Here is a 24,757-nt window from a genome sequence, read left to right as displayed (position 1 = left end):
AAAATTCCAGAATTCGATAATCGATACAAGAAGATCGCGACAAAAGTAGCGGATAACTTCAATTGACCAAAGTGACGTGCTGCTGTGTCGAGTCTTGCCGCGTGCATTGGTACGTATTTGCGGGTATCTGTAAATAATCGTGGGAGGTGTTGAGAACCCATCTAACATCGTTTCCGTGCAATTCATTACAAAAACAAGGAGGTAAAAATGTCTGATAGCTTTAATTGGACATGTGTCCTCTTGCATAATTACCAACGGTTTCGAATGAGTCTGCAGATTTGCTTATTAATGTTTACACATTTCCGTTAATCGTAACTTTTAGTTAACGAGTCTAGACCGTTTCTTATGTAGTTTAATGACCTGTTTATGTTGCAGAAATGTCAGTGATGAGCGAAACACTGGTGCAGCCAGGAAACACCCAGGCTGACTTTATAAAGAAAGAAATGAACTTTGATGTAAATCCTGAAGATCCAATGACCAAAGCTACATTGAAGGATCATGAAGAAAACGAGACGATAGACATCCTTGGAAGTGGGCAGCTTATAAAAACTGTTTTAAAACCAGGAAAAAAGGGTACTCGGCCAAATAAATCTGACATTTGTACATTGAAGATGTCAGGCAAATTGGAAGATGGAACCATTGTGGAGGAATACGAAGAATTGATCATTCAACTTGGAGACGTTGAAGTTGTTCAGGTGCGGCTCGAGACGACGCTTAAAATGTCTAAAAGCATCGAAGCAATTGTTATGTCTTAAGTGACATTTAATATAATCAATGAGCTAAACAAATTTTGTTTAGGGTTTGGACTTGGCAATTGCATTGATGGATGTCGGAGAGGTAGCCACGATCGAAGTTCATTCCAGGTTTGCGTATGGCGACCTCGGTAAAGAGCCAAATATCCCATCCAATGCTACGATAATATATAACGTCGAATTGAAATCTGTGGGCACGGAGGCTGAGGTAGAGATGCTAGGAATTGAGGACAGGAAGAAAATAGGGTAATTGTCATTAGCATTAATAGGTGCACGTGGCTTAACAATGTTATATCTTTAATGTAGTTGATTAAATTTGAGATTAATGATGGTAACGATTAATAACATGGAAGGAACAAGAAGAGAGAACGTGGCAATTGGTGGTTTGCCCGAGATGAGCCAATCTTGGCTATCCAATGCTATCGCAGAGCTTTGGACTTCCTCTATCCTGAAAATGGTGGCACGAGCTACTCTGGAGAAGAAGTGGAACAGACTGCTAGCGATGCGGATTTACAGGCACTGCTCGAAGACAGAATGAAAGTGTACAATAACTTGGCTGCTGCACAGATTAAAACGCAAGCTTTTGATGCTGCTTTAAAGAGCGTGGAGAATGTATTAAGAGGTCAACCACAGAATGTGAAGGCATTATTTAGGAAAGGTACACGTTATCGAAAGCATTTTCTCTTGTGACATGCAATGAGTTTGAAATTGATTTTTATCGTTACTTCTAATTTCATAGGAAAGATTCTGCATCTAAAAGGTGAACATACTGGAGCCTTTACAACGTTAATGCAAGCCTCTAAACTGGACCCTAGTTCAAAAGCGATACAACAGGAGTTAGCCATTTTACGTGAGAAAAATGCGAAGGATGCACGTCATGAGAAGAATTTGTATCAAAAGATGTTGGGCACACACAAGCAAAACGACTCCGCCACGTCTGGGAAGATTCGAGCAAACGTCAAAAGTCAAATTTTCGGTAAGCTAGCGTGGAGTGTGATCGGTGGCACCGCCGCAGCCGTGGCGGGCCTGTTGGCTTACAGATATATCTCTTGAAAAATCGAAAAAACAATAATAACAACGAACCGAGTTTTTGAGTGTGGCAACCTGATAACCATTGCAGAAATGAACAAATCATGGTTCGAGCTTGTTCATTTCTCAGAGTCCGATCGATCAAGTGAAACGAATTACATGAACATGTAACCGAATGAGAAGGTTCTAAAAGCAGAGAATATATCATCTTTGATTGTTCTGGTAAAGCTTCGTTCGGGCGTGTTGCCAAAGCTGCATTCTTGAGAAAAATCAGGTTATATCATGTGAAGCCTTATATTTGATTTCAAGTACTTTCCAAGGTGTCTGCGTATATTTTTCATATTTGGCTTTTGAATTTATCATTGTGTCTTTGAATCCGTGTTCGAATCTATTTCAACGTTAAATAGATACTTCGGTTGACTGGATTAATCTTCTGACTGCAAAGGGCGCCTATGAGTGCTCAGGGAGAAACGTTCCAATGGTGCAACGAACGTCTAAATTATATTTCGTTCTTAACCACAGCATCGAACGATTGACAAATTTTTCTTTTCTGAGCATTCTGCAGTTAAAAGGTTAAAGACGATGGCACGAAAAGGTGAGACCTTGATCTAAGACCAGTCACGGATATCTACATATTTGACAAAAAACCAAGAATCCGAAATGGCTGTGAATTACTTATTTTCCCGAGATTTTAAAATAGCCGTTGTGTTCCTTGTCCGTTATAATTTAACCAGGTTGTCCTTGCAGACGTATTTTTAATCGTAGACATTCCACGTGCGTTCCGGAACAAAAATTTTGTTATATTTGTATCTATTTAATAAAAATTATGAAACGGATCTAGGAGATCTGGGAACCAACCTTGAAGGTGCAGTTGAAGATTTATCTGTCTGTTCTGTTTTTGTCTTTGCACTAAGGTCTGTACATATCTACATTTGCTAGTTGAACTAAAATATCAACAAAATAATTCTAAACGCCTACGTTTCGTATAACAAATCTCAATAGCATCGCACGTACGTATAAGTCGATGGTTTGATAATTTTAAAGATTTAAAAACGGTGAAAACGGCTGCGTAAGGTAGTTCTCGATGGCAGGCAGGGTGTCCATTTTGACACCGTTTGAGTCCAACAACAAAGAAGTCTCCCCACTTTCCAAAGGCAATTCCGAGTAACCGTCGTGATCGTAATAACTTTGATCCGTACTCAGGATTTCCTGTTGAAACTCCAGGTCGTGATAACCAGCGAGTTCGAGCATTTCGCTACAGTTACCTTCAAATTGATCCATGAAATCGTTTATGGGCATCGAGGTGGGACTAGTTAATTCGACGGTTACCACTTGACCGGAACTAACCCCTACCAACGAGACGACGCGCGGCGTCGACTCGCCCGTTGGCAACGAACCGGGGGATTCCAGAGACCCTCCCGGACCCTCCACGAGTACCGTACTCTCCGTGGTCGAGTCGCTTCGTTCTCCTGTCGACGTTACGAAATTTTGTGCCTCGGAAGGACCATTTGGTTCCTCTTTCGATGAAACTGTCGTCGGAGGATTCTTCTTTGCTTTAGGCCTTTTTGGTCTCGGCTTCTTGGGCTTCTCCGGGATCGGTACCAGGTGTCCTCCTTCCGTCTTCATCAGCTTCACCATCTGCAACGATTCGATGGTTACCGTGCGTTGTACGGCGCGGGATATAATTTAAAACAATTACGGCGACAATGTCTACGTACTTTTTTTCTTTCCAGGGTGACTTTGTGACACGTCTCGAGGTGCCTGGTGAGATGATGAGATCTCTTGAAAGCAGAGTTACACTCGATGCACGCGAACGGCCGCACCTGTTGGTGCGAAAGTTTGTGCCTTTTCAACAAGCTGTTCCTTTTGAAGGACTTGCCACACTCTTCGCAGACAAACTGCCTTTCCTTGCTGTGCATGTAAAGCACGTGATCCTTGAGCACGTTGACGCTGGTGAAAGCCTTTCCACACTGATCGCATACCACGTTTCGTTCCTCGATGTGGAGCTGCCGATGTCTGTCCAAGTCGCTACGACTCGCCGATTGAAATTCGCATCCATGCACGTCGCAAGTAAACCTCTTTTCGTCTTTATGAACACGTCTGACGTGCTGTTCGCGCGCTCTGCGGGAACTCATTACTTTCGGACAAATCGGGCAGGGGAAAGTCTCCTTCGACGGAACGTCCTCGTTCGATTTGCTGCGATGCACGACGGTGTCCAAGTGCCGCTGATATGTCACTTTTTTCACAAATCCGTGTTGACAGTCGGTGCAAAAATATAAACCTGCGGAATCGAAGTAATGCTTTAATTAAAGATTCAACCATGGATATTATTTGTGTTCGACTCACCGTTTGACTTGACCGTCGCATCTTTTGGCTTAGACGAGTGACACGTTCTACGATGCTCCTCCACTTTCTTTTTGGATGCAAGTTCGACTCCGCAATGAGAGCACTTAAAGTTGTTGTGATTTTGCAAATGAAGACGATACGTTTCTTCGAGATCGAAGAATTGCGAACATAGTTCGCAGTGGAATCGTTTTTCTCCCTGCTCCTTCGCTTGGGTTTCAGCAGGTAACGACTCGCTGCAAATTGAGGATATTTTGCCATCCTGACCGTGATGCTTCGCTTTATGACGATGGAGCAGGATGCGTTTAGGGAAACCACGATAGCAAACGTCACAAGAATGTGGATGCTTCAAAGCTGTTTCACCGTGTGCTCGAAATAAATGAACGTCGAGGTGTTTTTTTCTTGCAAACTTTGCACTACACCGTGGACAATTATTTTTCTGGTGACCTTCCAAGTGACGATCCAAGTGTCTCTTATACCTAAAAGTCATTGGACACTGTGCGCACTTAGCCAGGCATTCGTATGTCTTATCGTCGGAATTCGAGCGTATCAATCGAAATTTTTTTTCAAGAATAATTTTGGTACTTGCATTCGATTCACACTGAGTCCGAACGTGGTCGTTCCAATATTTATCATCGGCGATGCAACGATCGTTTCCTCGAGTTTTTTTTAATGTCTCTTGTTCTATCAATGATTTCCCTATATCGAGTAAGGGACTCGAGTAATCTAAATTTCTATAAATGTCTATAAAAGTAGAGTTTTCTTGTTGATTTAATATATTTAAAAAAGTCATGTTTTTAACGTTACCGCTATCCACAGCATCTTGTTCAAATTTTTTTATTGACCTTTCGGAACCTTCTTTCTTTGTATCATTATTTACAGAATAAACTGCTGTGTCATCGCGATTGTCATCCCCTGACTGCAGAAATAAATTTCCAACCTTAATAAGGTTTATATCGAAATTACAAAAATCTGGTCCAATGCTCTTACGATCTTCGATATTCGTTACTTGTAGATCAGAGCTTGACGCGCCAAGCGATCTAGGTGACAGGGTAATTCCGGAATCTTTACTCTCGAGGCTACTAACGCACTCTTGTAAATAATCAAAGGTCACGTTGTCAGCTTTCTCCAAAGTGTCTTCCATTGCGTCGAGCATGGAGTTATCCTAAGAGGAATAAAACTTTTTAGCGAGAGAATAATTTAGGTCTAACGCGTAATCATGATGAAATGCGAAAGTAAAATAAATAAGAGAAGAAGGAAAGTAGGGTCTTACAGCTGTGGGGTCTCACCTGAACGCTAAAGGGAGGGAGGATCATCATTTCAATTCGCCCAGTTTCATCATCTGTCATTGTTGCAAATGCCACGCGAAGACACGTGGTGCATTTCTCAATATAACCGCAATATGATATTTAACGCTAGACTGCTTTATAAGCATGTAGAATTTGTCAAATGAGCCAGTGCACTTTAATGACCTTAAAATATGATTACACAATCGGAGTATAACCTATAGCCATTCTATCCGTAAAGTAGGGCTCGCGACAACTTGGAATGCGTCGGCCAATCACTGAAAGCTGATAGTGACCGCGGTTACTAGGTAACTGGTTGCAAACAATACCATCTTGATTTTAATGTCAAGAGTCGACCAATCGGTCTATATCATGAACTATACATTGCAAATATACGAGAAAACACGGACCAGAAAATATTAACACAACTGAATGACGCCATCTTTGACAATACTTTGAAACTTCCAACCCTTTTGACGGATCGTTTCGCCGTTAGATGGAAGCACGCGTTATATATTTTTAGTCAAGTTCTGACAGCATGCGGCTGATTATTATCTGTCATTTACACACCTTTTTTATTGCCGTCTGAGTAACGAAAGCGTTAGAATAATACCAAACTATATGTACGTATATACTGGTATATACGTACATATCGTCTTATGATAATATCGAGACACGAAAAAAAAATCTCGAAAACTGCCCAGAGTATATTATCACCGATTGAAGTAAGTGCCGACATTCGTTATTTTGAAACGATTTGGGAGCTCCGGCCGCACCCAAGATATTGTCGGGAATGATTCATATACGAATAATCTATACGTTAATAAGGAATCATTTATTATTTATAATCTAGAAAAGTATTTTGCTACTGTAGCAAATTTGAGGTTATAAGCCTTATAAAAACATGACGGAAGTCCACACTTTTGGAATCGATGCAATTACTTGCCACGCGTGGAACAATGATAGAACAGGTTTGTATTTCCTTTCTCTTTGACATTTAGCTATAAACTTTCTGATGAAAAATACAACCGAAAACTTTTTCATAGGAGTGGCTGTGTGTCCAAACACTAACGAAGTCCGTGTGTGTAAACGATTGTCAACCGGATGGAAACAAGTGGACGTTCTACAGGAGCACGATATGCGGGTCTTGGGCATCGATTGGGCATCAAAGACAAATCGTATCGTAACTTGTTCAGTAGATAAAAATGCATACGTGTGGACGCAAGGAGATGACGGGAAATGGATTCCTGCCCTGGTACTGTTACGGACAAATCGAGCTGCTACGTGCGTCAAATGGTCCCCTTTAGGTATAACAGAAGGTATTGGTTTAGAGTATAATTCCCAATTTCACGATATGAATTTTATCATTGCGCAGAAAACAAGTTTGCAGTTGGCTCGGGAGACAAGTTGATATCCGTCTGCTACTTTGCATCCGAAAACAATTGGTGGGTGTCGAAACATATAAAGCGCCCGTTAAGATCTACGGTAACGGCGATAGACTGGCATCCAGACAATAAGATTTTAGTTTCCGGATCGACGGACTACAAGGTCCGCGTCTTTAGCGCGTACATTAAAGACATAGAAGAGTCATCGGAGAGTGGGGTCTGGGGACCAGGTTCCGCATTGGGCACGCTAATGGAAGAATTCCCGAATTCTCCAAACGGAGGTAACGCGTTCAATCGGTTCAGGTAAAAACTTAACGCATTTCGTTAACTCGAAGAAGATCAATGACCCGATTGCTCCAGGTGGTTGGGTCCATTCCGTTGCGTTCAGTCCCTGCGGCAACAAGATTTGCTGGGTGAGTCACAACTCGTCCATCTGCGTCGCGGACGCATCCAAAGGGAAAGCGGTAGTCCGGTTGTACACCGAGCACTTGCCATTCATGAACTGCGTTTGGGTGGGTCTCAACTCGATCGTCGTTGCCGTAAGTAAAATCTCGACTTGTAACCGAAGCAACGAAGGACCTTTTAACCAAGGGAAATATTCGTTCGCGCCCAGGGTCACGGCTGCGTGCCGCTGCTTTACTCCATCAACGACGAGGGGCAGCTTTATTTCGTATCGAAGCTAGATACCACGCAGAAAAGGGAAGCCGCCGGTCTTTCGGCCATGCGTAAGTTCCAGTCCTTGGACCGGCAAGCACGAACGGACCTCAACGACGAGTTTCTGGACAGCATCCACCAAAATACGATAACTTGCGTGAGGAAGATGTCGGAAAACGAGTTCAGTACCAGCAGCCTGGACGGACAGCTCGTCATCTGGGATTTAAAGGTACGTACGACGATCCGTGTCGTCCGGTTCCGGGATTTAAAGGATTTAAAGGTCCGATCCGTCGCTTTGCTTGCAGCTATTGGAGAACTCCATCGCCGGCCTCAGGATCGCCTAAGCTCGGACCACGCCGAGAAGACCGACGACCGCGAACGGCTCGGAATCCAAAGTTGTCGGCCGCCCGGGTCACGCCGAGACCTTTCGTCGATACGATCAGAAATGTACCCGCGGTAGCGAGAAGACGCGCCTCGTATAATTATCTTCCAAATAGATACGGATCCTAGATTAATTACCGATCACCGATTACCAATAAAGCTACACCTAGAGTCGGGACTCGCTCGTCTCTCCCGTGCCCTAGACAACCCTAGAGGGAAGCATTCGCGGAAAGGGGAGCTCGTCGAAGACGTCTCGGAGGACTGCGGGACGCCCCGCGTTCCCGAGGAGGGACGCACGGGCGCAGCCTGGCCGCTTTTAACCCGCGCGAGGGGTGGGGGGCGGTCCGACGAGTCGAGAGGAAGCGAGCGGTGGCGATATCGATTCAGTCGCGGCTCGAACCACCCCCGTGCAACGTCGGCGAGAGCGCGCAGCCCTTCCCGAGTGGCGGAGGCGCTTCTCGGGGTGGCCGAGATCGGCTCGCGTCCTTCCTCGGCGTCCCAGAAAGGAGAGAGCAGGGGCGGGCCGCGGATCTCGCGTCCACGGGGGGTGAGTCGGACGGAAGGACACCCTCCTCTCGGAACGACGGCGGAACGTCGGCGGAACGTCGTCGGAGAGGGAGAGAGAGCCGCGATCGATCGGCCCGGAAGTGGCTAGGACGGACGAGGACTCTCGCGAGTCCCACCGACGGCGGACGGATGACGACGAGGTCGTTGATTCGCTGAGAGGGGGAGGAAGAAGAAGGCGAGCGTCGAGATGTCCTCGATTTCCGCCCAAGGTGTCGTCGAGCGAGCCAGCGCGGAACTGACCAAGAGGATCAACGGCTTGGGACTGCGGGCTTCCAAGCACCATGGTAACTCGAGGCCCTGGCTTCCTCGACTCCTTCCGCTTCGGCCACGAGACGGGGGTTCCGTCCTCGTCCGGGCGCTTTCGATCCGAGTTCCCAGCGGTGTCCCGATTCCAGGAGGCGGAGGAAAGGCCAGCGTCATGGAGCGGGTCACCAACGTCTTCTGCGGCGGCGGCGGCGGCGGAGGGGGAGGCGGAGGCGGCACCAACGCGAATCTTCCGACATCGAACGCGAACGTCACCCTCGAGAAGCCGAGCAGGAGTATCCCCAACCCGGGGAACCCTCCGGTGGGGAACAACAAGGTCTCGAGCGGCGCGCCGGTGAACCGGAATCGGATATCCAGGAACCGCTCCAAGAACGTCCCCTCGGCCGGGGCCGGGGCCGGGGGCCGTCTGCCGCCCACTACGTGGGAACAGCTGATGCAGGACGACCACTTCCTGGGGAGGTTTTTCCTGTACTTCAACGCCTCGGAGAGGAGAGTCCTGGCCCAGGTAAGCGGAGCGCGGCCGTCCTCCTCGTACTCCTCGAGATTGATGTTCCTCTTGGCTCAGGTCTGCACCAGGTGGAGGGACGTCCTGTACGCGCGGCCCAGGCTCTGGGCCGGACTGGTCCCGGTGGTCAGGTGCCGAGAGGCCAGGGCGATGGCGTCCGGGTCTCGGGCCCGCCTGTACGCCTCGCTGGTCCGGCGGGGGTTCAGCTCGCTGGTGCTGCTGGGCGCGGCCGACGAGGATGCTGTCGAGCTCACCCACGGGTTCCCGCTGGCCCAGCGATACATCAACTCGCTGTCTCTGCGCTGCTGCGCCGTCACCGACCGAGGACTGGAGGCGCTCCTGGATCACCTCCAGGTAGGTCGCCCTCGGCCCCGAGGCCTCTCCTCCCTTCTGCCGTGGCTCGCACTCCGTCGTTTCAGGTACTCTTCGAGCTGGAGCTGGCCGGATGCAACGAGATCACGGAGGCCGGGCTCTGGGCCTGCCTGACGCCGAGGATAGTGTCGCTGTCGCTGTCGGACTGCATAAACGTCGCCGACGAGGCCGTCGGAGCCGTCGCCCAGCTCCTGCCGAGCCTCTACGAGTTCTCGCTCCAGGCTTACCACGTGACGGACGCGGCCCTCGGGTACTTCAGCCCGAAGCAGAGCGGCTCCCTCAGCATCCTCCGGCTCCAGTCCTGCTGGGAGCTGACGAACCACGGCGTGGTCAATATAGGTGGGACCCGAAGTCGATCCTCGCTCGTTTCCTCTTCCGATCGGTTAGGATCGACGCCGGTGATTAAATTTAGAATTAAGGAACAGGGCTTTATTTAGCTTTCGAGCTGCCGGCAGCACCAGGTTAGCTCGACTCGTCGAGGACAATGGCCCGCGCGCCCGTTATTTATACCGACGCATCGATCGAAGGAGGACGTCCCGTTTTTTGCAGTTCACTCCTTGCCCAATCTGACGGCTCTGTCCCTGTCGGGCTGCAGCAAGGTGACCGACGACGGGGTCGAGCTCATCGCCGAGAACCTGCCGAGGCTGCGCTCCCTGGACCTCGGCTGGTGCCCCCGGATAACCGACGCGGCTCTCGAGTACATCGCCTGCGACCTGCACCAGCTGGAGGAGCTCACCCTGGACAGGTAAGTGTCGAGGGGGTCCCCCGGATCCGAGAGCCGAGCGCGATCGATCTTTTCTCGGACGTTGCCTCCGCAGGTGCGTCCACGTGACGGACATCGGCGTGGGGTACATATCCACCATGCCCACCCTGAGCGCCCTGTTCCTGAGGTGGTGTTCGCAGCTGAGGGACTTTGGCCTGCAGCACCTGTGCGGCATGCGGTCTCTGCAGGTGCTCTCCGTCGCCGGTAAGGATGGGGTCTCCCTCTCTGTCTCTTTTTCTTGGAGGCCCTCCGACGCTACCCGAGCCCGTCCTCTTGCAGGGTGTCCTCTGCTGACCAGCAGCGGCCTGTCCAGTCTGATCCAGCTGCGGCACCTCCACGAGCTGGAGCTGACCAACTGTCCGGGAACGTCGCGCGAGCTCTTCGACTACTTGCGCGAGCACCTACCGCGTTGCCTAATCATCGAGTGAACGAGGAGAACCGAGGGCCGTATACGAAGGTACAAAACCGTTACAGGGACTCGGCGAGTCTCGCCGCGTTTTCAAAGAGTCCGGGCTTTCCACCCCGACCTCGGAGGCGAGAGACGAAAGTTCGTAGGCCGCTTCGTAAAAGTATATATCGCCGTAAAACTAGGACGTCGAAAGCCTCTCGGGGCGGGTCCTCGGCCTCCGGTCCGAGCGTACGTTGGAAGCGATCGAACATCTCGGACGGCGCGACCCCCGCGCACGAGAATTAGGACTGTGATACGTTATCATTGTACCGTCTTCGTTGTAATCCTTCATTTTTCGATCGTCGACGAGATCGAGTCGAGTCGCTTGAACGGCGTATACCTCTCCGAGGACATTCCAAAAGGTTTCGCGCGATGCTTCGTTACTCCCGGGCCGGCACTCGGACGACCGGGCCCGGAAAACTTGCGTATTAGATTTTCGATTCCGAACCCCTCTTAGTGTTCCTTGGACGTAAGATTTGTCTCGTACTGAGTTTCTTCGTGTTTTTCTCGTTAGCTTTATCGTCGCGGTCGTTACCCTCGCCATACACCCACCCACGCATATTTATCGATACGGTACCGCGCGATCGACCGTTGTCCGCACCCTTTCCTCGCCTCGAACCCGGATCTCGTTCAACGAGAAACGGAATTCCCTCCGGCCGTTTCCCGGTCGACGAGGCGCGCTCAACGGAGACGCGGATTCGCGACCGATGATCGAGCGCTCGGACGGGTAGCACGTTAAATCGTAGATAACCGGGGCTCGAAGCGGTAATCAGCCTCGAATTAATTTAAGTCACACGGTAAGTAATAGGTAAGACGTAGAGAACTCTACTTTTTACAAGCTGAAAATATTTTTGCTGTGCAATCACGAGTTCGAGGGGTTAAATAGCCGTGAGATCCTTGTAAATATTGTATAAATACGATTATTTGTCACTTTGTTCAGCAATCGGAAATATAGACACGATGTTGCATCGACTTACCGCATCGTTTTAAGAGTCTATTTCTTAGGCTACGTAGGTTTAAGGGGAGAAGGGGAGGGGGGGAGCAGAGAATCGCATCGATTGCAATATTACGACGAAATAAAAGTTGTCCAGGATCCAACGGTCTCGACTTATTTCATTTCCGTACTTACGACGATACTCAAATTCTATCCGTCGGGTTGGCGCTAGGTGTTCTCCCACCAAGAGAGGAGGCCTAAACCTGGTTCGTCGATAGCTCCCTGTAGATAAACGAATCGATGTTAGAAATAAAATGCTAAGGCAGACGAGAAAGGACGTTAATTGGTCTCTTACGCTTAAAGTATATGGTGACACATTTTTTGACTCCGGCTTTTCGACCTTCTCTCCGGAAACGGTAGGACCAGTGGGTAAAGTCTCCGTGAATGTCTCTCCAACTACCCTAAATCTAATGATTTCCCCTAAACTGTGGGCGTAAGTTTAAAAAATCCTTATGGAACCCTTAATGGAATAGATTTAAAAATCATTACCTGCATCCATAAATAAATCGTGTTTCTCGCCGTCACCTGTATCGTACTCCCATACCCATGCCTGCTCCGTTTGGTCGAACCTCGAAGGATGCTGTAACTTATGCGGCGGAATGACGATGTCTTCAAAAAATCCCAATGTAACTGTAAAATGCATAATGGCAACTGTTTACAACTATTGCAGCATAAGACGGTCCTGCCATGAGCGACCAGCAATCAACGTACCGTGTACGCCGTCCACGCTACAGCTGCGTATCTTGCCAGTCAGTATCTCTTCCATAAATGGACGGAAAACGATGAAGCGAAAAATCACTTTGGTATGCGAAGACCCATCCCCAGGAAATATGTAAGAGTCGTCAATTTTTATGATATCGTGTAGAGCAACGCAAAGACCGACGTTTAAGTATACCTAAAACTAACCCATTTAATCGAAGTCATAGTATGAAATAATTCCAAAACATACCTTATTAGCTAGTTTCCGATTTAATTCGTCTGTGATCGCATCGTTTAACTTGTATTTGAATTTCCACGGTGGGATCCTGACGGTGTCTTTTAATTCTGCGAGTATAAACATTCCGGCTTTGTCGGACACCGTTTATGAGTTTACTTTTTCGTTGAAACTTCCCTTTTCAATGCTTTTCAACAGAGATGTTCAAATCGTGAGACACACAAGTCGTTGCAATTTATTTCGAGGAAGACTAGGGGATTTGTCTAGAACTTTCTGATGAAGTCGCGGTGGCGCTCTTTGGAACTACATCTAGTCAGTATTGAAAACGACAACCTCGAAGCCATCTATATGGAGCCCCGGAAATATTCAACTAAATGGAAAGTAAGGTTAAAGTACCACTTCTGAGGAACCGGTTAGGACACGTTGGATGTATGAAAATATTTTGAAATGGATATTGTTAATTCAGTTTTAAATAATGAAAACCCCGGCCAGTCTACTACGGTTCACAAAGAGATCGATGCCGAAATTGACGAGGGAACCTTACTAATTTCCGATTACAGTCCTTTTGATTCAAAGCGATTCAGGTAACCTCAGAACCTGCATTGTTACTTTATTTTTTTATTTTATCTAATTCTTTTGATTATCTATGAAACTGTTTTGGTGCAGGAGCCAGCCAAACGAATATTTAAAAGATCTAACGAGAGACAACGTGCAATTGTTAATAAATAAAATTTGGACTTTGCCAACGGAGCGTCAAGAAGAAACCATAGTAGTTAAATTGCCATCACCAAAATTTATACTTCCAAGAGCTAGACGTGTACCAAAACCAAAGCCACTAACAAAGTGGCAGCAATTTGCTAAGGAAAAAGGTATCCGCTCTGGTAAGAAGGATAAAACAAAGGTCAAGTGGGACGAAGAGCTTCGGGTGAGTTGTAGTTTTCTTCCTTATGGAGCAAAACATCCAAAATACCATAGCATATATATTACTAATGGTATCGTCTTATCAAATTCGTCGCCGAAACGATACACTAAGATTTTCTATCTTTTACACAGAAATGGATCCCAAGTTTTGGATATCAGCGGGTTAAAGCAGCTGAACAAAAGGAATGGCTAGTGGAGCTAGGGGCAAATCAGTCATCAACCGAAGATCCCTTTGCCACGGCGAATGCAGCTAAAAAGGAAAGGCAGGCAAAGAACGAGTTACAAAGGCTCCGTAACATAGCCAGAGCTAAGAACGTAAAGCTACCCAAGGTCGGTTTGCCCAGCACGGAACACTTCCGAGATTCCCGCCAGGTTGCGAGTGCAGTTACCGTGGCACGTGTATCGACTGCGTCGGTGGGAAAGTTTCAAAGAAGGTTCAACGAATTACTTAATTCCAATTTTATATTCCTCCATTTTATCTCGAGGCCTCCCAGACCCTTAACAAAAATATTTAATCGGTCGATCAGATTGCCAAAAGAAAAGGATGCAAAAGAAGACATCGCAAGAGAAGTACCCGGAATGAAACGAAAGAGAGAACCACCGCCAAAAGACAGCGCGGACGAGAAGAGACGCAATGCCTCCTTAGTGAACGACATTTTGTTAAAAAAAACAAAATCCAGTCTCCTGAACGTCGAATCGTCGATACCCTCCGTATCGTGCGTATAACGTCATCTATTACAACGGGACGACGCGCTACACCGCGAAGAAATGTAATTTTCGTAACCGTTGTTTCAGGGCCGCCCGATCCTCAAAAACTGGGGGAAAGAAGAAGCCTCGAGCAAAGTCGGGAAAAAAGCCGAAGGGTGGCCAAGGTAACCGGGACGTGAGATCAAGAGCAGGAGGAAGGAAGAGGCGACACAAGTGATCCTAAAATAAAATCGAATTCACGAGACAAAGCTGGTGAAATATAAATTGTCGGGAAACTCGTGCCTTGAAGTTCGTTCCATAATCGAGCGTTCCGGGCGCGTCTCGGCAAAGTTAGGGAAAAAAAAAAGATGTCTCGTTTGTAGGTTTACGAGTCCCAAACGAAAAATGGGATTTGCAGCGGCGGGACGTCGCGTTGCGACGCGGAGCATATATCGGCGACGGGAGGAAAGGTGAAGGGTTAAAGGTGGCCGAGAAGCCAGTATCGACTGGCAACGGTTGCCTCGTCCAATTGTACGTTGTACCCCCGTCCCCTCGGGAACCCGATTCCGCGAATCGAGGAACTCGACCGAGAGGGTCGCCCTTGGGCCTCGGCCGGGAACGAACTCGAAAAGGGGCCGCGACGGGGAGGCGTCCGCAGCGGGAGGGCGAGGGTGGGGAGCGCGCTCGGAGAGTTCCGTCCGACTCAGTCCGGCTCAGTCCGGCTCAGTCGTCGATCGTTCGACGCCCGGGTGGCTGGTCGCGTGCCGAGGCGAAAACGAGAGGCGAGCGGCCGAGGATGAGCGTCTCGGCGACGCGCCCCCCTCGGAGAGTGGGGAGCTCCGGTGGGAGTTCCGTTGAGGCCATGCCCCGGCGGTGAGGCCGCGTCGTCGAGGACCGAGTGTTCTGCGAGTGCCGTGCGAGTCGCCAAGAGAGAGAGAGAGACCGCGCGGTCTCCGGAGTCCCCCCAGAGGACCAGCTGGCTCTCGTGGGTTCCATCACGGCGATCCGTTAACGTTGTGGCTGCCTTGCGTGGTTTGGCGCGATTCGTTGTCGTTCCCTCGAACTCTGGCTGGCTTGTCGTTGTCGCTGTGCTCCACCTTTCCGCGTCCGGGCCGCGTCGGGATCGACGCCTCCGTCTCTCCCGAAAAACGCCACGAACGTTGACCAGCGAGAATTGCCACTGGACGACCCTTGGACGTCTCGGCGTCTCGGAGGAGGAGGCGATCCGAGAGGACGCCTCCGTCGTTCCTCCGCGACCGTCCTCGAAACTCACCGTGTCGCTTCGCTCCCCTTGTCGGCACGCACCCCACGCCTACCCCTCGCCTGCCCCGCGGCAGTTTTTCATCGCTCGATACCGCGAACGAGACCCGCCTGCTTCGCTCGTCCGCGTGCACGTTCCCGCTGAAGCGATCGAACGGACGGAACTTGCACGCTTAGCCGTCCTCGATGCGAACGTCAGATAGCCGCGTCGCTTCCTTCTCCCCCGAATCCCGTAGTCGTTGCTTCGTTTCGCGCAATTCCTCCGATCAGGGTGGAGGTCCCTCCGTCGTCCCGCTGACGGCCGCATCGAGTTTCGACATCGATCCGGGTCTCCCCCGAGAACCTCTCGACCCACCTGCCTCGGGGGTCGCGCGATAAGATAGGGACGCTCGGAACGGGGAAGGAACCCGAGACGAGGATCGATCGGGACTCCGTGCGGCGCGAACGCGGCGCGAACGGGACGCCACCCGCCCCGATGTCCCCGCACGGCACGCGACGCCCGAGCCGGGCGAGCACCGTCACCTCTCTTGCCTTTCCAGAGCGTCGGAGCCGGGAGCATGCGGATACCGGACGGTAACTCGTAGCGCGGGAGCGGCCCGTTGCGGGCCCGGGGACTAGCGGCGCTCCAGCGGAGTCACCATGTACGCGGCGGCGGGCGGTGCCAGCATCGCGAGCCGGCGGAAGCAGAAGCGGCTGCAGATGAGCCGGCAGCAGGGAGCGGCGACCGCGGCGGCGGCGGCGGCGGCAGCGGCGAGGGCGAGAAGCGTCGCGGCGACGCGCCAGCCGAGCGGATTCCGCGGCGGTCCGACCCGGAGGCCGCGCCGGCCGCCCAGACCCCCCGGGCCGTCCGGGAGGCCGTCCGGGAGGCCGCCGCCCTCCCCCGTTTCCTTCCCGATCTCGCCGCCGCCCCTCTCGGTCGAGTCGCCGGGCGGGCCGCGGGATTTCGCGTTCCCGCCCGCCTCGGTCCTGGACCTCCGGCTCTCGCCGACCGGATCCGACCCACAGGTGCGTAGCTCCTCCTCGAGGTCCAGGGTCCAAAGGTCGCGTCAGGTGGGTACGTCCTTTCTCTCTCTTTCTCTCCCCGATGCACCTCTCTCCCGGCACCGGGGCAACCCCGACGAAGCGATTCGGCGGTCCGGTGGCGTTTCTCCGTCGCGATCGGTCTCGGCCGCCCGCAGCCGCTCCCCGCCTGAAGGCGGCGCCCGCGGGCCGGCCCGACAGTGGGACGGCCGCAAGTGGAACTCGCGGCCTCTGATCCGCAGGCCCTGGACCACCGGAGGGTCGCCCGCGTGCGTCGACTTGCACTCACCGAGGATCGATGATACAGGCAAATGAATGAGCGGAATGCAGGCTGCTCTATTGATTAGAAGGGAGAAGCAGCGCTTACGGGGGGGTAAGGTGGTTAACTTTCGGGAGTTGCCGTCCAACTTGGCCACCAGACTCATTCCGCCGCTTCCACGGTATCCCCCGCGGTCCTACGTCTACGGGGTGAGTATCCGCGCCGGACCGGAGCGCGGGTCCCCCCGACTCCTCCGCGGGTCGCCGGCCGGGGCGTTCCTCTCCCACTGCCCTTTCGACGCGTCGAAAGGGGGCGGAAGGGACCCGGAGGAACCACTCGGTCCAACGGTTTTCCAGTGCGGGGGCCAGGGTCCCGGAGGCGGCAAGGCGGCATGGCAGGGCTGCAACCGACCGTCCTCGCTCCCGCTGTCGCCCGGCTCGCCCCGCGGCTCCCGAGGAGAGGGCTACAAAACCAAGCAGTGCGAGGCGCACCGGAGATGGATGAAGAGGAACAGGGTGCGTATCTCCCCGCGCCCCGCGCGCCCCGGACGCCTCCTCTACCTCCCGACGCTTTCAGATACGGGACGCGAGCTACTGCTACGGGAGCAGCGGCGACGAGGAGGACGACGAGGAGGGCAGCGGCCTGGTCGATCGACGTCGGGGCGAGGTCAGCGCGGCGGTCAACACCGTCCTCTACGCCGGCTTGGGCACCACCGCCCTCGGCCTCGTCGTCTCGTTCGTCGGCACCGGGGAGAAGGGGTTCCAGAGTCCCGAGCTCAGACTCGTCGGACCCTGCCTTCTGGGCGCCGGCCTCCTCTGCTGCCTCTTCCGGGTGCTCCTCTGCATCTGCCTGTGCCGCTGCAAGGACCGTCGCTCCGGGGCCTCCTCCTCCTCCTCCTCCTCCACGAGGAAGGCCGGAAAGGACCGCAAACCGGAGGTGAGGCCGCCCGTGGCTCCCCCGCCGACGGCCTCGCTGCTTCCCTCGGTCCGCGGACTGCCCCCAAGGGCCGCCGCGGCCGCGATGACGATGACGTCGGCGGCAACGGCGGTGCCGACCAGGGCGCACGAGCTGCTCCTCTCGCCCGCCCAGCTGCCCGAGTGACGGTCTCCAGACGGTCGACCCTTTTTCTACGGAACGCTCGTCGGAGGCGAAAGTCGCCATCCTGCCGACCCGCACCGGGGCGAGAACTCTCTCCCAGCTCCGGTCGTCCTCGCGTCGTCGTCGCGCCGTCTCGGAGAGTCTAGCGTCGTTTTCTCTCCATTTAGCGTGCTCTCGGTTAATAAAGATTCGGTGACTCTTTCGTAACGGAAGTTTCTTCTTTAAGGAGGCGTCGAACCACGGGCCCCTCGTTTCCCGTAGTCCGAGTCCGGAGGAGGTGATCGCGAGTGGGGCACTCTGCGAGAATGAGCGCAGCGAGTTCGGTCCGAACGTATGGTTTATTCTCTCCTCGTCCACCCGCGCTTGCCCGACCGCAGTCCGAGAGCTTTCTACGCGACATGGACGAGGTCGACATAAGGATACGCGGAAAAGAAAACCTCTTTCTCGAGCGAGTTCTCTCGGCGACGAAAGGTGCAACCCGTTCTTTCCTTGTACATTTTCTCCGGGTGCTTTCGAACAACCCTTCGTATCTTTCGTTCACCGTGATGCCACTTTCGATCAAGACAATTGAAACTGCATTTGGTCGGACGTGGAATAACTGTATATCACCGGGGTGTCCGAAGTGGTGGCACTGCTCCCTGTGGCAGTAATGGCAAAAAGTTGATCCTCGTAGATACTTCCCTGAGTTTCGACCTTTCCATTACCCGTCGCGGTGCCACCAGGTCCGGTCGGGTTGTCACCTTTGGTCGCTTCGCGGTATTTCTGGAGGTAGAGCTTCAAAGGTTCCACGTAATTATCAAACCCTAACGTCGACATGGCGAACAATATGTCCTCTCCGTTGATCGTCTTTCGTTTCTCCATGTGACACCTGTCACTAGCTTCTGAGGTTATGAATGATATGAATTCCGAAACGCACTCCTGAACACACTCCCTCGCGTCCTTTGCTATTTTTCCTGCCTCCGGTATGGCCCTCTTCATGATCTTGGCAACGTTCGCTATCGGCAAAAAGCGATCTTGCTCTCTGAGAGGTCCGCTGCTGCCGCCACCTCCGCCACCTTGCAATGGATCTCCTGTACCATGATTGGAATCGTCCGTGTTTTCTGGATCATCCGAATGCAACGTTTCTGAAATAATTCTATATTAATATATTTACTATTCCCCCTTCTAATGTTACGCACGAATAAATATTCTAAATTCTTATCGACCAAGTAGGGTGTCAAAATACATATTATACCTAAAGTACAACTATCTATATCGATTTAATACCATCCAGATCGTCGGATTGCACTCCGATATAAGAAGCCGAGACTCCGCTGCCTCCTAGGAAACTCGTGGAGCCCAAGGGCCCTCCGTCGTCCCCGCTCTCTCCACTGTTTTCCATCTTTACGTGATCCGTGGTGCCGGGTTTACAAATAACGTGCCACCTGAAAACGATAATTACATTGTTTTGGTTAGCACGCGACGCAGGTTACTGCAAAATTTAACTCAAACTTCCTTTGCTCGTATTTCACCTTCCTGGTGGCTGTCGATATTCCCACGGCCAGCAACGGTCGTACGCGGTTACGACTGTTGTACTATATAATTTAATATAAAACTCTTCATTACTCGGATGATCGTCTCACTTTGTATTACGCGTATTCACGACAATTCATGCGCATAACTAAGTCCAAACAAATCACGTTTATTCTTCGAAGCAGAGATGAGTTGGGAGATTGCTCACGGGCAGGGTCGCGCGATCGCATCCTGTGCTGCCCTCTGGTTTCGTAAGTCAGCTTCACGGTAATTGAGGATTCTCGATTATCACAAAATCCTAATCACCCTAAAATCCCCAAATTCTAATAATCAATTTGGAAATTTTTTAATCAACTATGTATTAGACATTTTTGACGTATGATCGTCAAAATGGTGAGCCGCCAACGGCGACTAGTAGATGGTACCGCCATCGTAAGTGCGCGAGCTGAAAGCTAACGGTGAAAGCTAACGTACGAAACCAGAGGGCAGCACAGGAGCGATCGCACGATCCTGCCAGTGAGCAATCTCCCAACTCATCTCTGGAGCGAGGGTAGCTATCAAAATATATTTCACGGTTAAATGTCACTGCTCTCATCTGATCTGAGTGGTTCGCGTTTGGTAGCATTTGGTTGCATCGACGTACGGCGTCGAGGTGCACCATGTTGCGTTCGGCTCTGTGTACTCGTGAGTTTATTAATAATTTTTGTGTTTTCATGAAAGACGTTCAAAAATGGCCCTTTCTTTTGTTTTTCACGTCTTCTTTCTCCTATCTTATTTAGTCTTACGGCGAGTTACTGCATTCCTAACCTGATAATGGGTAGTTTCGTAACCATGTCGTTGAATCTACCGAAAGCTCGAAAAGAATCTCTTTTAAATAGATTTTTAGTAACGTCGCATTTTCATTACATAATTTGCGAATTATGTATGTCGCATGTCGCATGACGAACAATTTGTGAATGTTACCAATTTTACTTTAGCGAATCAAGATTGAAAGAGCTCCGATATGTATTGAACATTTTCGCAATGCCATTTTGAAGATATATAAAATGATTTATTCTGTTATTTATCACATGGTAATCGTAGATTTATTTGGTGTTGACTTGCAGAAAGTCTTCGGAGGAATTTCTTTCCTTTGGTACCAAGTAATACCACCAAAAACATTAATGGTAGTTTCACTGACATCAAAGGCTATGCAACAGAGGAAAAAGTGTCGGTCAAACCATACAGTCCTTTTCAAAATACCTCAAACAAGGTGGAGTATGCCCTGGCCCGCATGGACGATTTATTAAATTGGGGTCGTAAAGGTTCATTATGGCCCTTGACGTTTGGTCTGGCCTGCTGTGCCGTAGAAATGATGCACATCGCCGCTCCTCGGTACGACATGGACCGATTCGGAGTCGTATTCCGAGCTTCTCCAAGGCAGGCAGATGTCATTATCGTAGCAGGCACATTGACAAATAAAATGGCACCTGCCTTAAGAAAAGTGTACGATCAGATGCCAGACCCAAGATGGGTGATATCGATGGGTAGTTGTGCAAATGGAGGTGGATATTACCATTATAGTTATTCCGTTGTCCGTGGTTGCGACAGGATCATACCCGTGGACATTTACGTACCTGGTAAAGCACTTTCTTATACGGGTATTAACGTGTTGTAAGAAATTTAAAATAATTGAAGATTTTTGCCTCTCGCAGGTTGTCCCCCGACAGCGGAAGCTCTGCTGTACGGTATCTTACAGCTACAAAAGAAAGTGAAGCGTATGCAAACGACTCAAGTGTGGTATCGAAAGTAGATAAATGTATATTTAAATAGCATTAAATGCCGTTAACTAAACGAGTCCCCGGCTTATAATTTAGATTCATGGAAGACAGTTTCTGCTAGTCAGAGATTAAGAATTTGTCCTCCGTTGATGTAAAAAAGTATATTCATGTAGAGTATATTTTAAGTGTTTTTTCTTACAACGTGACTATATCTTTTTACAGTGCATCGATACGTTCTATTGATGGAAAACCGACCCTTGACGTCATCTGACTGATTTTGATAATTTTTATTTAAAATTACCCTAACGCACGTGATGCTTAACGTGAAATTACGATGTACAATTAAATTTAATTCCTCATCGATCACTGTTTGAGGATATCAAATTGCCACAGAGCGTACGCTCCTCTATACCTCGTTAAACTGTAATCCTATCGTTACAAGTGCCATCGGTTTGTCCTGTTACAAAACCTGCATTTATTGCGAGGATCCACCAATTTTTTAGGCACATCTCTTAATTTGAATTTCCCATGCACTCTTATTATTACCAAGATGTATAAAATAATCCAGCCATATATCCATCGGTGACTACCTCGCAATTATTTACATCTATACTTGTATTTGTCGTACAAGCCATGAATCGAAACATACCGCTCAAAGCTCGCAAGGATAAGAGCTTTGAAGAACAAGAAAAATCAAGTACCTCCTGTCCGTACCGTTCACTGTAATGCCCCGAGGCGCGCTAAGCTTCGTACTGTAAGGAAGCAACCTCACGCTCCTCCTGGGAATCCTCGCATTTGACCAAGAGAGATTCTCCCGATATCTGTCGATGGCGATACCTCGATTGGATAATCCACCAAGGCCCTCGATTTATTCTGCGAGCCCTTCGTCTTCGATGAAGGACAACATCGACCGCAAAGGTTTCCGTGTTTGGTCCAGATAGACGGAAAATAATTTTGTACCAGGTTACATAATAGCCTGAGAAGTAGACGGTGGTGGATTGCTGGGCAGGGTAGGGATCGGTCCATCTATCCACTGAATAAGAGAGTGCTCAGCCATCTGCGAACTCTGGAAGTGATCCTTGAGAAGCATCTGAGAGAAATTGCAGTGCATCTGGTAGGCTTCGCTCTCTCGATTGGGATCTCCACATATCCTGTAGAGGTCTGAAAGAAATTGGAGACTCGAATCGTTGCCAGCGTGTCATAAATTATTTTTTTTTGTACCTTTAAGTATCGCACTGGCCCACAGTTGCACGTGCATGTCCGGTATCTTGGAAGCTAATTGCATGGCCGGTGTCACCATATTCATGGATTCCCTGCTGTTACCGAGAGAGAGGAATATGTGGCCGAGTAGAACCAAACTGCAAGACGTCAGTCTGTCCAAATCTTCGGAGTTGGCCATTTTTAACGTTTCCCTCAGGTACCTTCTGAAATTAATCAGAAATCGTCTCATCGCAATGACCGCGAGTATAAGAGGTTTCGATATAAAATCCATTATTTACTTTGCTTCGTTGTATCGAGCACCGAAGAAGGCCTGCAACCCTTGAACGTAATAGGCGGCAGCTTGGAGAGAATGCGAATGAGAGGTCAGCGATTCAGGATTTATCCTCTCCAAAAGAGCACCCAACTCTGCATCCCTTTTTGTCCTAAGATAAACTATCGCCAAATTCAAATTGGCGAACGTCCAGAGCTCTCGTTCCTGGGAAGTCTAATTCGAGAAAAAAAGATTCAGATAAGAAATACTTTTTCCGTGGGTAATTCTTACTTTTAATGCGGCAGTGAACTGAGATTCGGCAGCCTCCATGCAATTCATGGACATGGCATAAAGGCCTAGTAGGACGTGTAATTGCGGTCGGTGACCTTGCAGCAGTCTTGGCTGCCTCCTGCATAACTGACATGCTTGGGATATTTCCGCAAGGGCCAAACTCTTATTTCCCATAACTAGCCGACACATTACGATATGCTCTAGCAACATCAATTTGAAGACGGAAAGTATCGGTTTGTTGTCAACAACTGCAAAAGATAGTAGCCCAAAGTTATGTATCGATGAACTAAAATAATTGAACACGGTTGAAGAACAGTAATAGGTACTTTTGAGCTTTTCAATCTGCGTGAGAGCCTTGTCGGTGTATTTTTGAGCCTTTTCCATGTAACCAGCTTGCATGGAGTGCATAACGGTTACCAGGTATACCAAAACGTAGAGATGTTCTTTCGGCATCCATATGAACATATCTCCAAAATTAGAACCTGCTACCACTTCGTCCGCTGGCCAATTTGGAGACATTATCGTCTGTATGCTTTGTTGTAGTTGCTTCAGGTAAGGTTTTACACTCTTCACCTGTGCCAAAATGCAGCGGTAACGCGACCAAGGAACTAAATCGTAATCGAGTAAAGACCAAGGTAATGGAAACCTGCCTTTCTCTTAAGGTGGAAAATCTTACCTGGCCAACCATGAGAAAATGACACACTTGCAGAACTAAGAAGTACACCTTCAGATATTCCTTCTGATGCACGCTACCTTGCCAATTTTCGACGTGATGCCCGGCAGTGCCGAGTAAAGGGTGTACCTCGGAGTACTTTTTCTCTACTAGCAAGAGCATACAACGGCTCAGTAAAAATAAAACCCTCGTGTAGTTGGCATTGCTTATATGCGAATAATCGACACCGACCGCGAGTAAACTGCTCGCCGCCACGTAATCTTTCTCCGATGCGTGTATTTGCTAGAAATACAATCGGTTGATTAAGCGTGTTTCCAAACGGGTTAATACTTCAATTATCGTCGTACTCACGGCAAGCTGAAAAATCAATCTGCAGTGCCAATAGACATTGGATTGAGATAATTCTATCGCTCGTCTTAAAATGGGCATGCTGAGATTCGATTGCTGTTGTTGTTCGTACAACTCGACGATGACACTAGCTGCTTCAAACTTGACATCGTCAAACGTATTTAAGTTTTCACTGAGTCTCCACTAAAATGTTTATACGATAAGGGTTAACGCTTTCGGAACTAACGTTACTTGTGAGTGAAATAAATAAACGCGGAGCTCGTCAAAGAGAGCCGCGAAACGTAAACAAAACTGACTGCCTGCTCCAGGTGAGATCGAGCCAAGTCGACATTTTTCGTGTGAGTCAAGAGGATATTTCCAAGTTGTAGATGCGTGCGAGCCTCGACTCTCGGTGGCGGTTTAAAGTTGAAAACTGCCTGTAGGCACTGTATACACGATTTGATGTTTGGAGGACTAGACGTGCGGAAATTCTCCGCCAAGCCAAGAAGCGAGAGATACCAGGCGTCCTGAGAAGACGCCATTTTGACATGTCTCTGGATGTCTCGCCCGTAGCCACGAAGTACGCGAACGATTAGATCGTCGACCGCGCCCATGAACAAATTATTCGAACTAGTCTCGCCATCTGTCGTCCCCGCGTGATACTCGAGCTACACGCCCACGTAGTCCTCCAAACTCAAGATTCTATCGTCAAAATTGCGGAGAACGTCCGCGACCGTTTCCAAAGATTATGACGAAGCGTGACATAAATTATCTAGGGCCTCCAAGACGTTATACGCCAAA

At 49.7% G+C, this 24,757-nt stretch overlaps 10 protein-coding genes across 18 annotated transcripts; 6 read left to right on the top strand and 4 right to left on the bottom strand.

Moving 5' to 3' along the window:
• Position 1: 1 nt before the first annotated feature.
• On the top strand, positions 2 to 2,645 carry LOC105701672 (peptidyl-prolyl cis-trans isomerase FKBP8). 2 transcript variants are annotated; one of them, XM_012428603.2, is made up of 5 exons: positions 2 to 109; positions 376 to 695; positions 799 to 998; positions 1,106 to 1,410; positions 1,492 to 2,645. In XM_012428603.2, the coding sequence occupies exons 2-5, from the start codon at positions 378 to 380 to the stop codon at positions 1,803 to 1,805; spliced, it is 1,137 nt and encodes a 378-aa protein (XP_012284026.1). In that variant the 5' UTR covers positions 2 to 109; positions 376 to 377; the 3' UTR covers positions 1,806 to 2,645. The 2 variants fall into 2 exon arrangements, with proteins under 2 accessions (XP_012284026.1, XP_012284027.1); XM_012428604.1 differs by having other exon boundaries at positions 88 to 201.
• LOC105701665 (zinc finger protein 284) lies at positions 2,264 to 5,711 on the bottom strand. 2 transcript variants are annotated; one of them, XM_012428589.2, is made up of 4 exons: positions 5,414 to 5,711; positions 4,128 to 5,289; positions 3,500 to 4,062; positions 2,264 to 3,419 (listed from the first exon to the last, which is right to left on the bottom strand). In XM_012428589.2, the coding sequence occupies exons 1-4, from the start codon at positions 5,471 to 5,473 to the stop codon at positions 2,820 to 2,822; spliced, it is 2,385 nt and encodes a 794-aa protein (XP_012284012.1). In that variant the 5' UTR covers positions 5,474 to 5,711; the 3' UTR covers positions 2,264 to 2,819. The 2 variants fall into 2 exon arrangements, with proteins under 2 accessions (XP_012284012.1, XP_012284014.1); XM_012428591.2 differs by lacking the exon at positions 5,414 to 5,711 and having other exon boundaries at positions 4,128 to 5,043; positions 5,115 to 5,370.
• Positions 5,712 to 5,929: 218 nt separating this feature from the next.
• LOC105701673 (actin-related protein 2/3 complex subunit 1A) lies at positions 5,930 to 8,008 on the top strand. Its single transcript, XM_012428605.2, has 7 exons — positions 5,930 to 6,135; positions 6,264 to 6,381; positions 6,457 to 6,717; positions 6,786 to 7,076; positions 7,156 to 7,334; positions 7,409 to 7,678; positions 7,755 to 8,008. Exons 2-7 carry the CDS (start codon positions 6,315 to 6,317, stop codon positions 7,791 to 7,793), a joined length of 1,107 nt encoding a protein of 368 aa, XP_012284028.1. The 5' UTR covers positions 5,930 to 6,135; positions 6,264 to 6,314; the 3' UTR covers positions 7,794 to 8,008.
• An 89-nt stretch (positions 8,009 to 8,097) lies between these two features.
• Positions 8,098 to 11,842, top strand: LOC105701669 (F-box/LRR-repeat protein 16). 4 transcript variants are annotated; one of them, XM_012428600.2, is made up of 6 exons: positions 8,098 to 9,166; positions 9,227 to 9,520; positions 9,586 to 9,877; positions 10,088 to 10,283; positions 10,357 to 10,505; positions 10,581 to 11,842. In XM_012428600.2, exons 1-6 carry the CDS (start codon positions 8,585 to 8,587, stop codon positions 10,727 to 10,729), a joined length of 1,662 nt encoding a protein of 553 aa, XP_012284023.1. In that variant the 5' UTR covers positions 8,098 to 8,584; the 3' UTR covers positions 10,730 to 11,842. The 4 variants fall into 4 exon arrangements, with proteins under 4 accessions (XP_012284023.1, XP_012284020.1, XP_012284021.1 ...); XM_012428597.2 differs by having other exon boundaries at positions 10,357 to 11,842; XM_012428598.2 differs by having other exon boundaries at positions 8,098 to 9,520.
• Positions 11,843 to 12,893, bottom strand: LOC105701679 (DNA-directed RNA polymerase III subunit RPC8). Its single transcript, XM_012428617.2, has 5 exons — positions 12,693 to 12,893; positions 12,455 to 12,638; positions 12,233 to 12,373; positions 12,039 to 12,163; positions 11,843 to 11,965 (listed from the first exon to the last, which is right to left on the bottom strand). The coding sequence occupies exons 1-5, from the start codon at positions 12,801 to 12,803 to the stop codon at positions 11,912 to 11,914; spliced, it is 615 nt and encodes a 204-aa protein (XP_012284040.1). The 5' UTR covers positions 12,804 to 12,893; the 3' UTR covers positions 11,843 to 11,911.
• A 126-nt stretch (positions 12,894 to 13,019) lies between these two features.
• On the top strand, positions 13,020 to 14,581 carry LOC105701676 (ribosome biogenesis regulatory protein homolog). The gene is made up of 5 exons (XM_012428611.2): positions 13,020 to 13,261; positions 13,344 to 13,602; positions 13,731 to 14,032; positions 14,126 to 14,314; positions 14,394 to 14,581. The coding sequence occupies exons 1-5, from the start codon at positions 13,125 to 13,127 to the stop codon at positions 14,521 to 14,523; spliced, it is 1,017 nt and encodes a 338-aa protein (XP_012284034.1). The 5' UTR covers positions 13,020 to 13,124; the 3' UTR covers positions 14,524 to 14,581.
• Positions 14,582 to 14,694: 113 nt separating this feature from the next.
• Positions 14,695 to 18,171, top strand: LOC105701677. Of its 3 annotated transcripts, none has more exons than XM_012428613.1 (3): positions 14,695 to 15,270; positions 16,808 to 17,339; positions 17,401 to 18,171. In XM_012428613.1, exons 2-3 carry the CDS (start codon positions 16,881 to 16,883, stop codon positions 17,923 to 17,925), a joined length of 984 nt encoding a protein of 327 aa, XP_012284036.1. In that variant the 5' UTR covers positions 14,695 to 15,270; positions 16,808 to 16,880; the 3' UTR covers positions 17,926 to 18,171. The 3 variants fall into 3 exon arrangements, with proteins under 3 accessions (XP_012284036.1, XP_012284035.1, XP_012284037.1); XM_012428612.1 differs by having other exon boundaries at positions 14,695 to 15,317; XM_012428614.1 differs by lacking the exon at positions 14,695 to 15,270 and having other exon boundaries at positions 16,414 to 17,033; positions 17,181 to 17,339.
• A 70-nt stretch (positions 18,172 to 18,241) lies between these two features.
• LOC105701678 (nuclear transcription factor Y subunit B-1) lies at positions 18,242 to 19,595 on the bottom strand. 2 transcript variants are annotated; one of them, XM_012428616.1, is made up of 3 exons: positions 19,417 to 19,595; positions 19,189 to 19,346; positions 18,242 to 19,046 (listed from the first exon to the last, which is right to left on the bottom strand). In XM_012428616.1, exons 2-3 carry the CDS (start codon positions 19,301 to 19,303, stop codon positions 18,481 to 18,483), a joined length of 681 nt encoding a protein of 226 aa, XP_012284039.1. In that variant the 5' UTR covers positions 19,304 to 19,346; positions 19,417 to 19,595; the 3' UTR covers positions 18,242 to 18,480. The 2 variants fall into 2 exon arrangements, with proteins under 2 accessions (XP_012284039.1, XP_012284038.1); XM_012428615.1 differs by having other exon boundaries at positions 19,434 to 19,595.
• A 365-nt stretch (positions 19,596 to 19,960) lies between these two features.
• Positions 19,961 to 21,271, top strand: LOC105701818 (NADH-quinone oxidoreductase subunit B 2-like). The gene is made up of 3 exons (XM_012428911.2): positions 19,961 to 20,118; positions 20,541 to 21,053; positions 21,129 to 21,271. Exons 1-3 carry the CDS (start codon positions 20,094 to 20,096, stop codon positions 21,224 to 21,226), a joined length of 636 nt encoding a protein of 211 aa, XP_012284334.1. The 5' UTR covers positions 19,961 to 20,093; the 3' UTR covers positions 21,227 to 21,271.
• An 83-nt stretch (positions 21,272 to 21,354) lies between these two features.
• Positions 21,355 to 24,694, bottom strand: LOC105701816 (MAU2 chromatid cohesion factor homolog). The gene is made up of 8 exons (XM_012428906.1): positions 24,274 to 24,694; positions 23,981 to 24,160; positions 23,633 to 23,911; positions 23,283 to 23,529; positions 22,957 to 23,204; positions 22,694 to 22,899; positions 22,416 to 22,618; positions 21,355 to 22,355 (listed from the first exon to the last, which is right to left on the bottom strand). Exons 1-8 carry the CDS (start codon positions 24,568 to 24,570, stop codon positions 22,159 to 22,161), a joined length of 1,857 nt encoding a protein of 618 aa, XP_012284329.1. The 5' UTR covers positions 24,571 to 24,694; the 3' UTR covers positions 21,355 to 22,158.
• Between the last annotated feature and the right edge of the window lie 63 nt (positions 24,695 to 24,757).

The sequence above is a fragment of the Orussus abietinus genome, unplaced genomic scaffold (assembly GCF_000612105.2).
Source record: "Orussus abietinus isolate OABI.00-Male unplaced genomic scaffold, Oabi_2.0 scaffold24, whole genome shotgun sequence".
In the NCBI taxonomy this organism is placed as follows: domain Eukaryota; kingdom Metazoa; phylum Arthropoda; class Insecta; order Hymenoptera; family Orussidae; genus Orussus; species Orussus abietinus.
The sequence above is the reverse complement of the archived record's forward strand: the minus strand, read 5'-3'. Positions and strand labels throughout refer to the sequence as shown.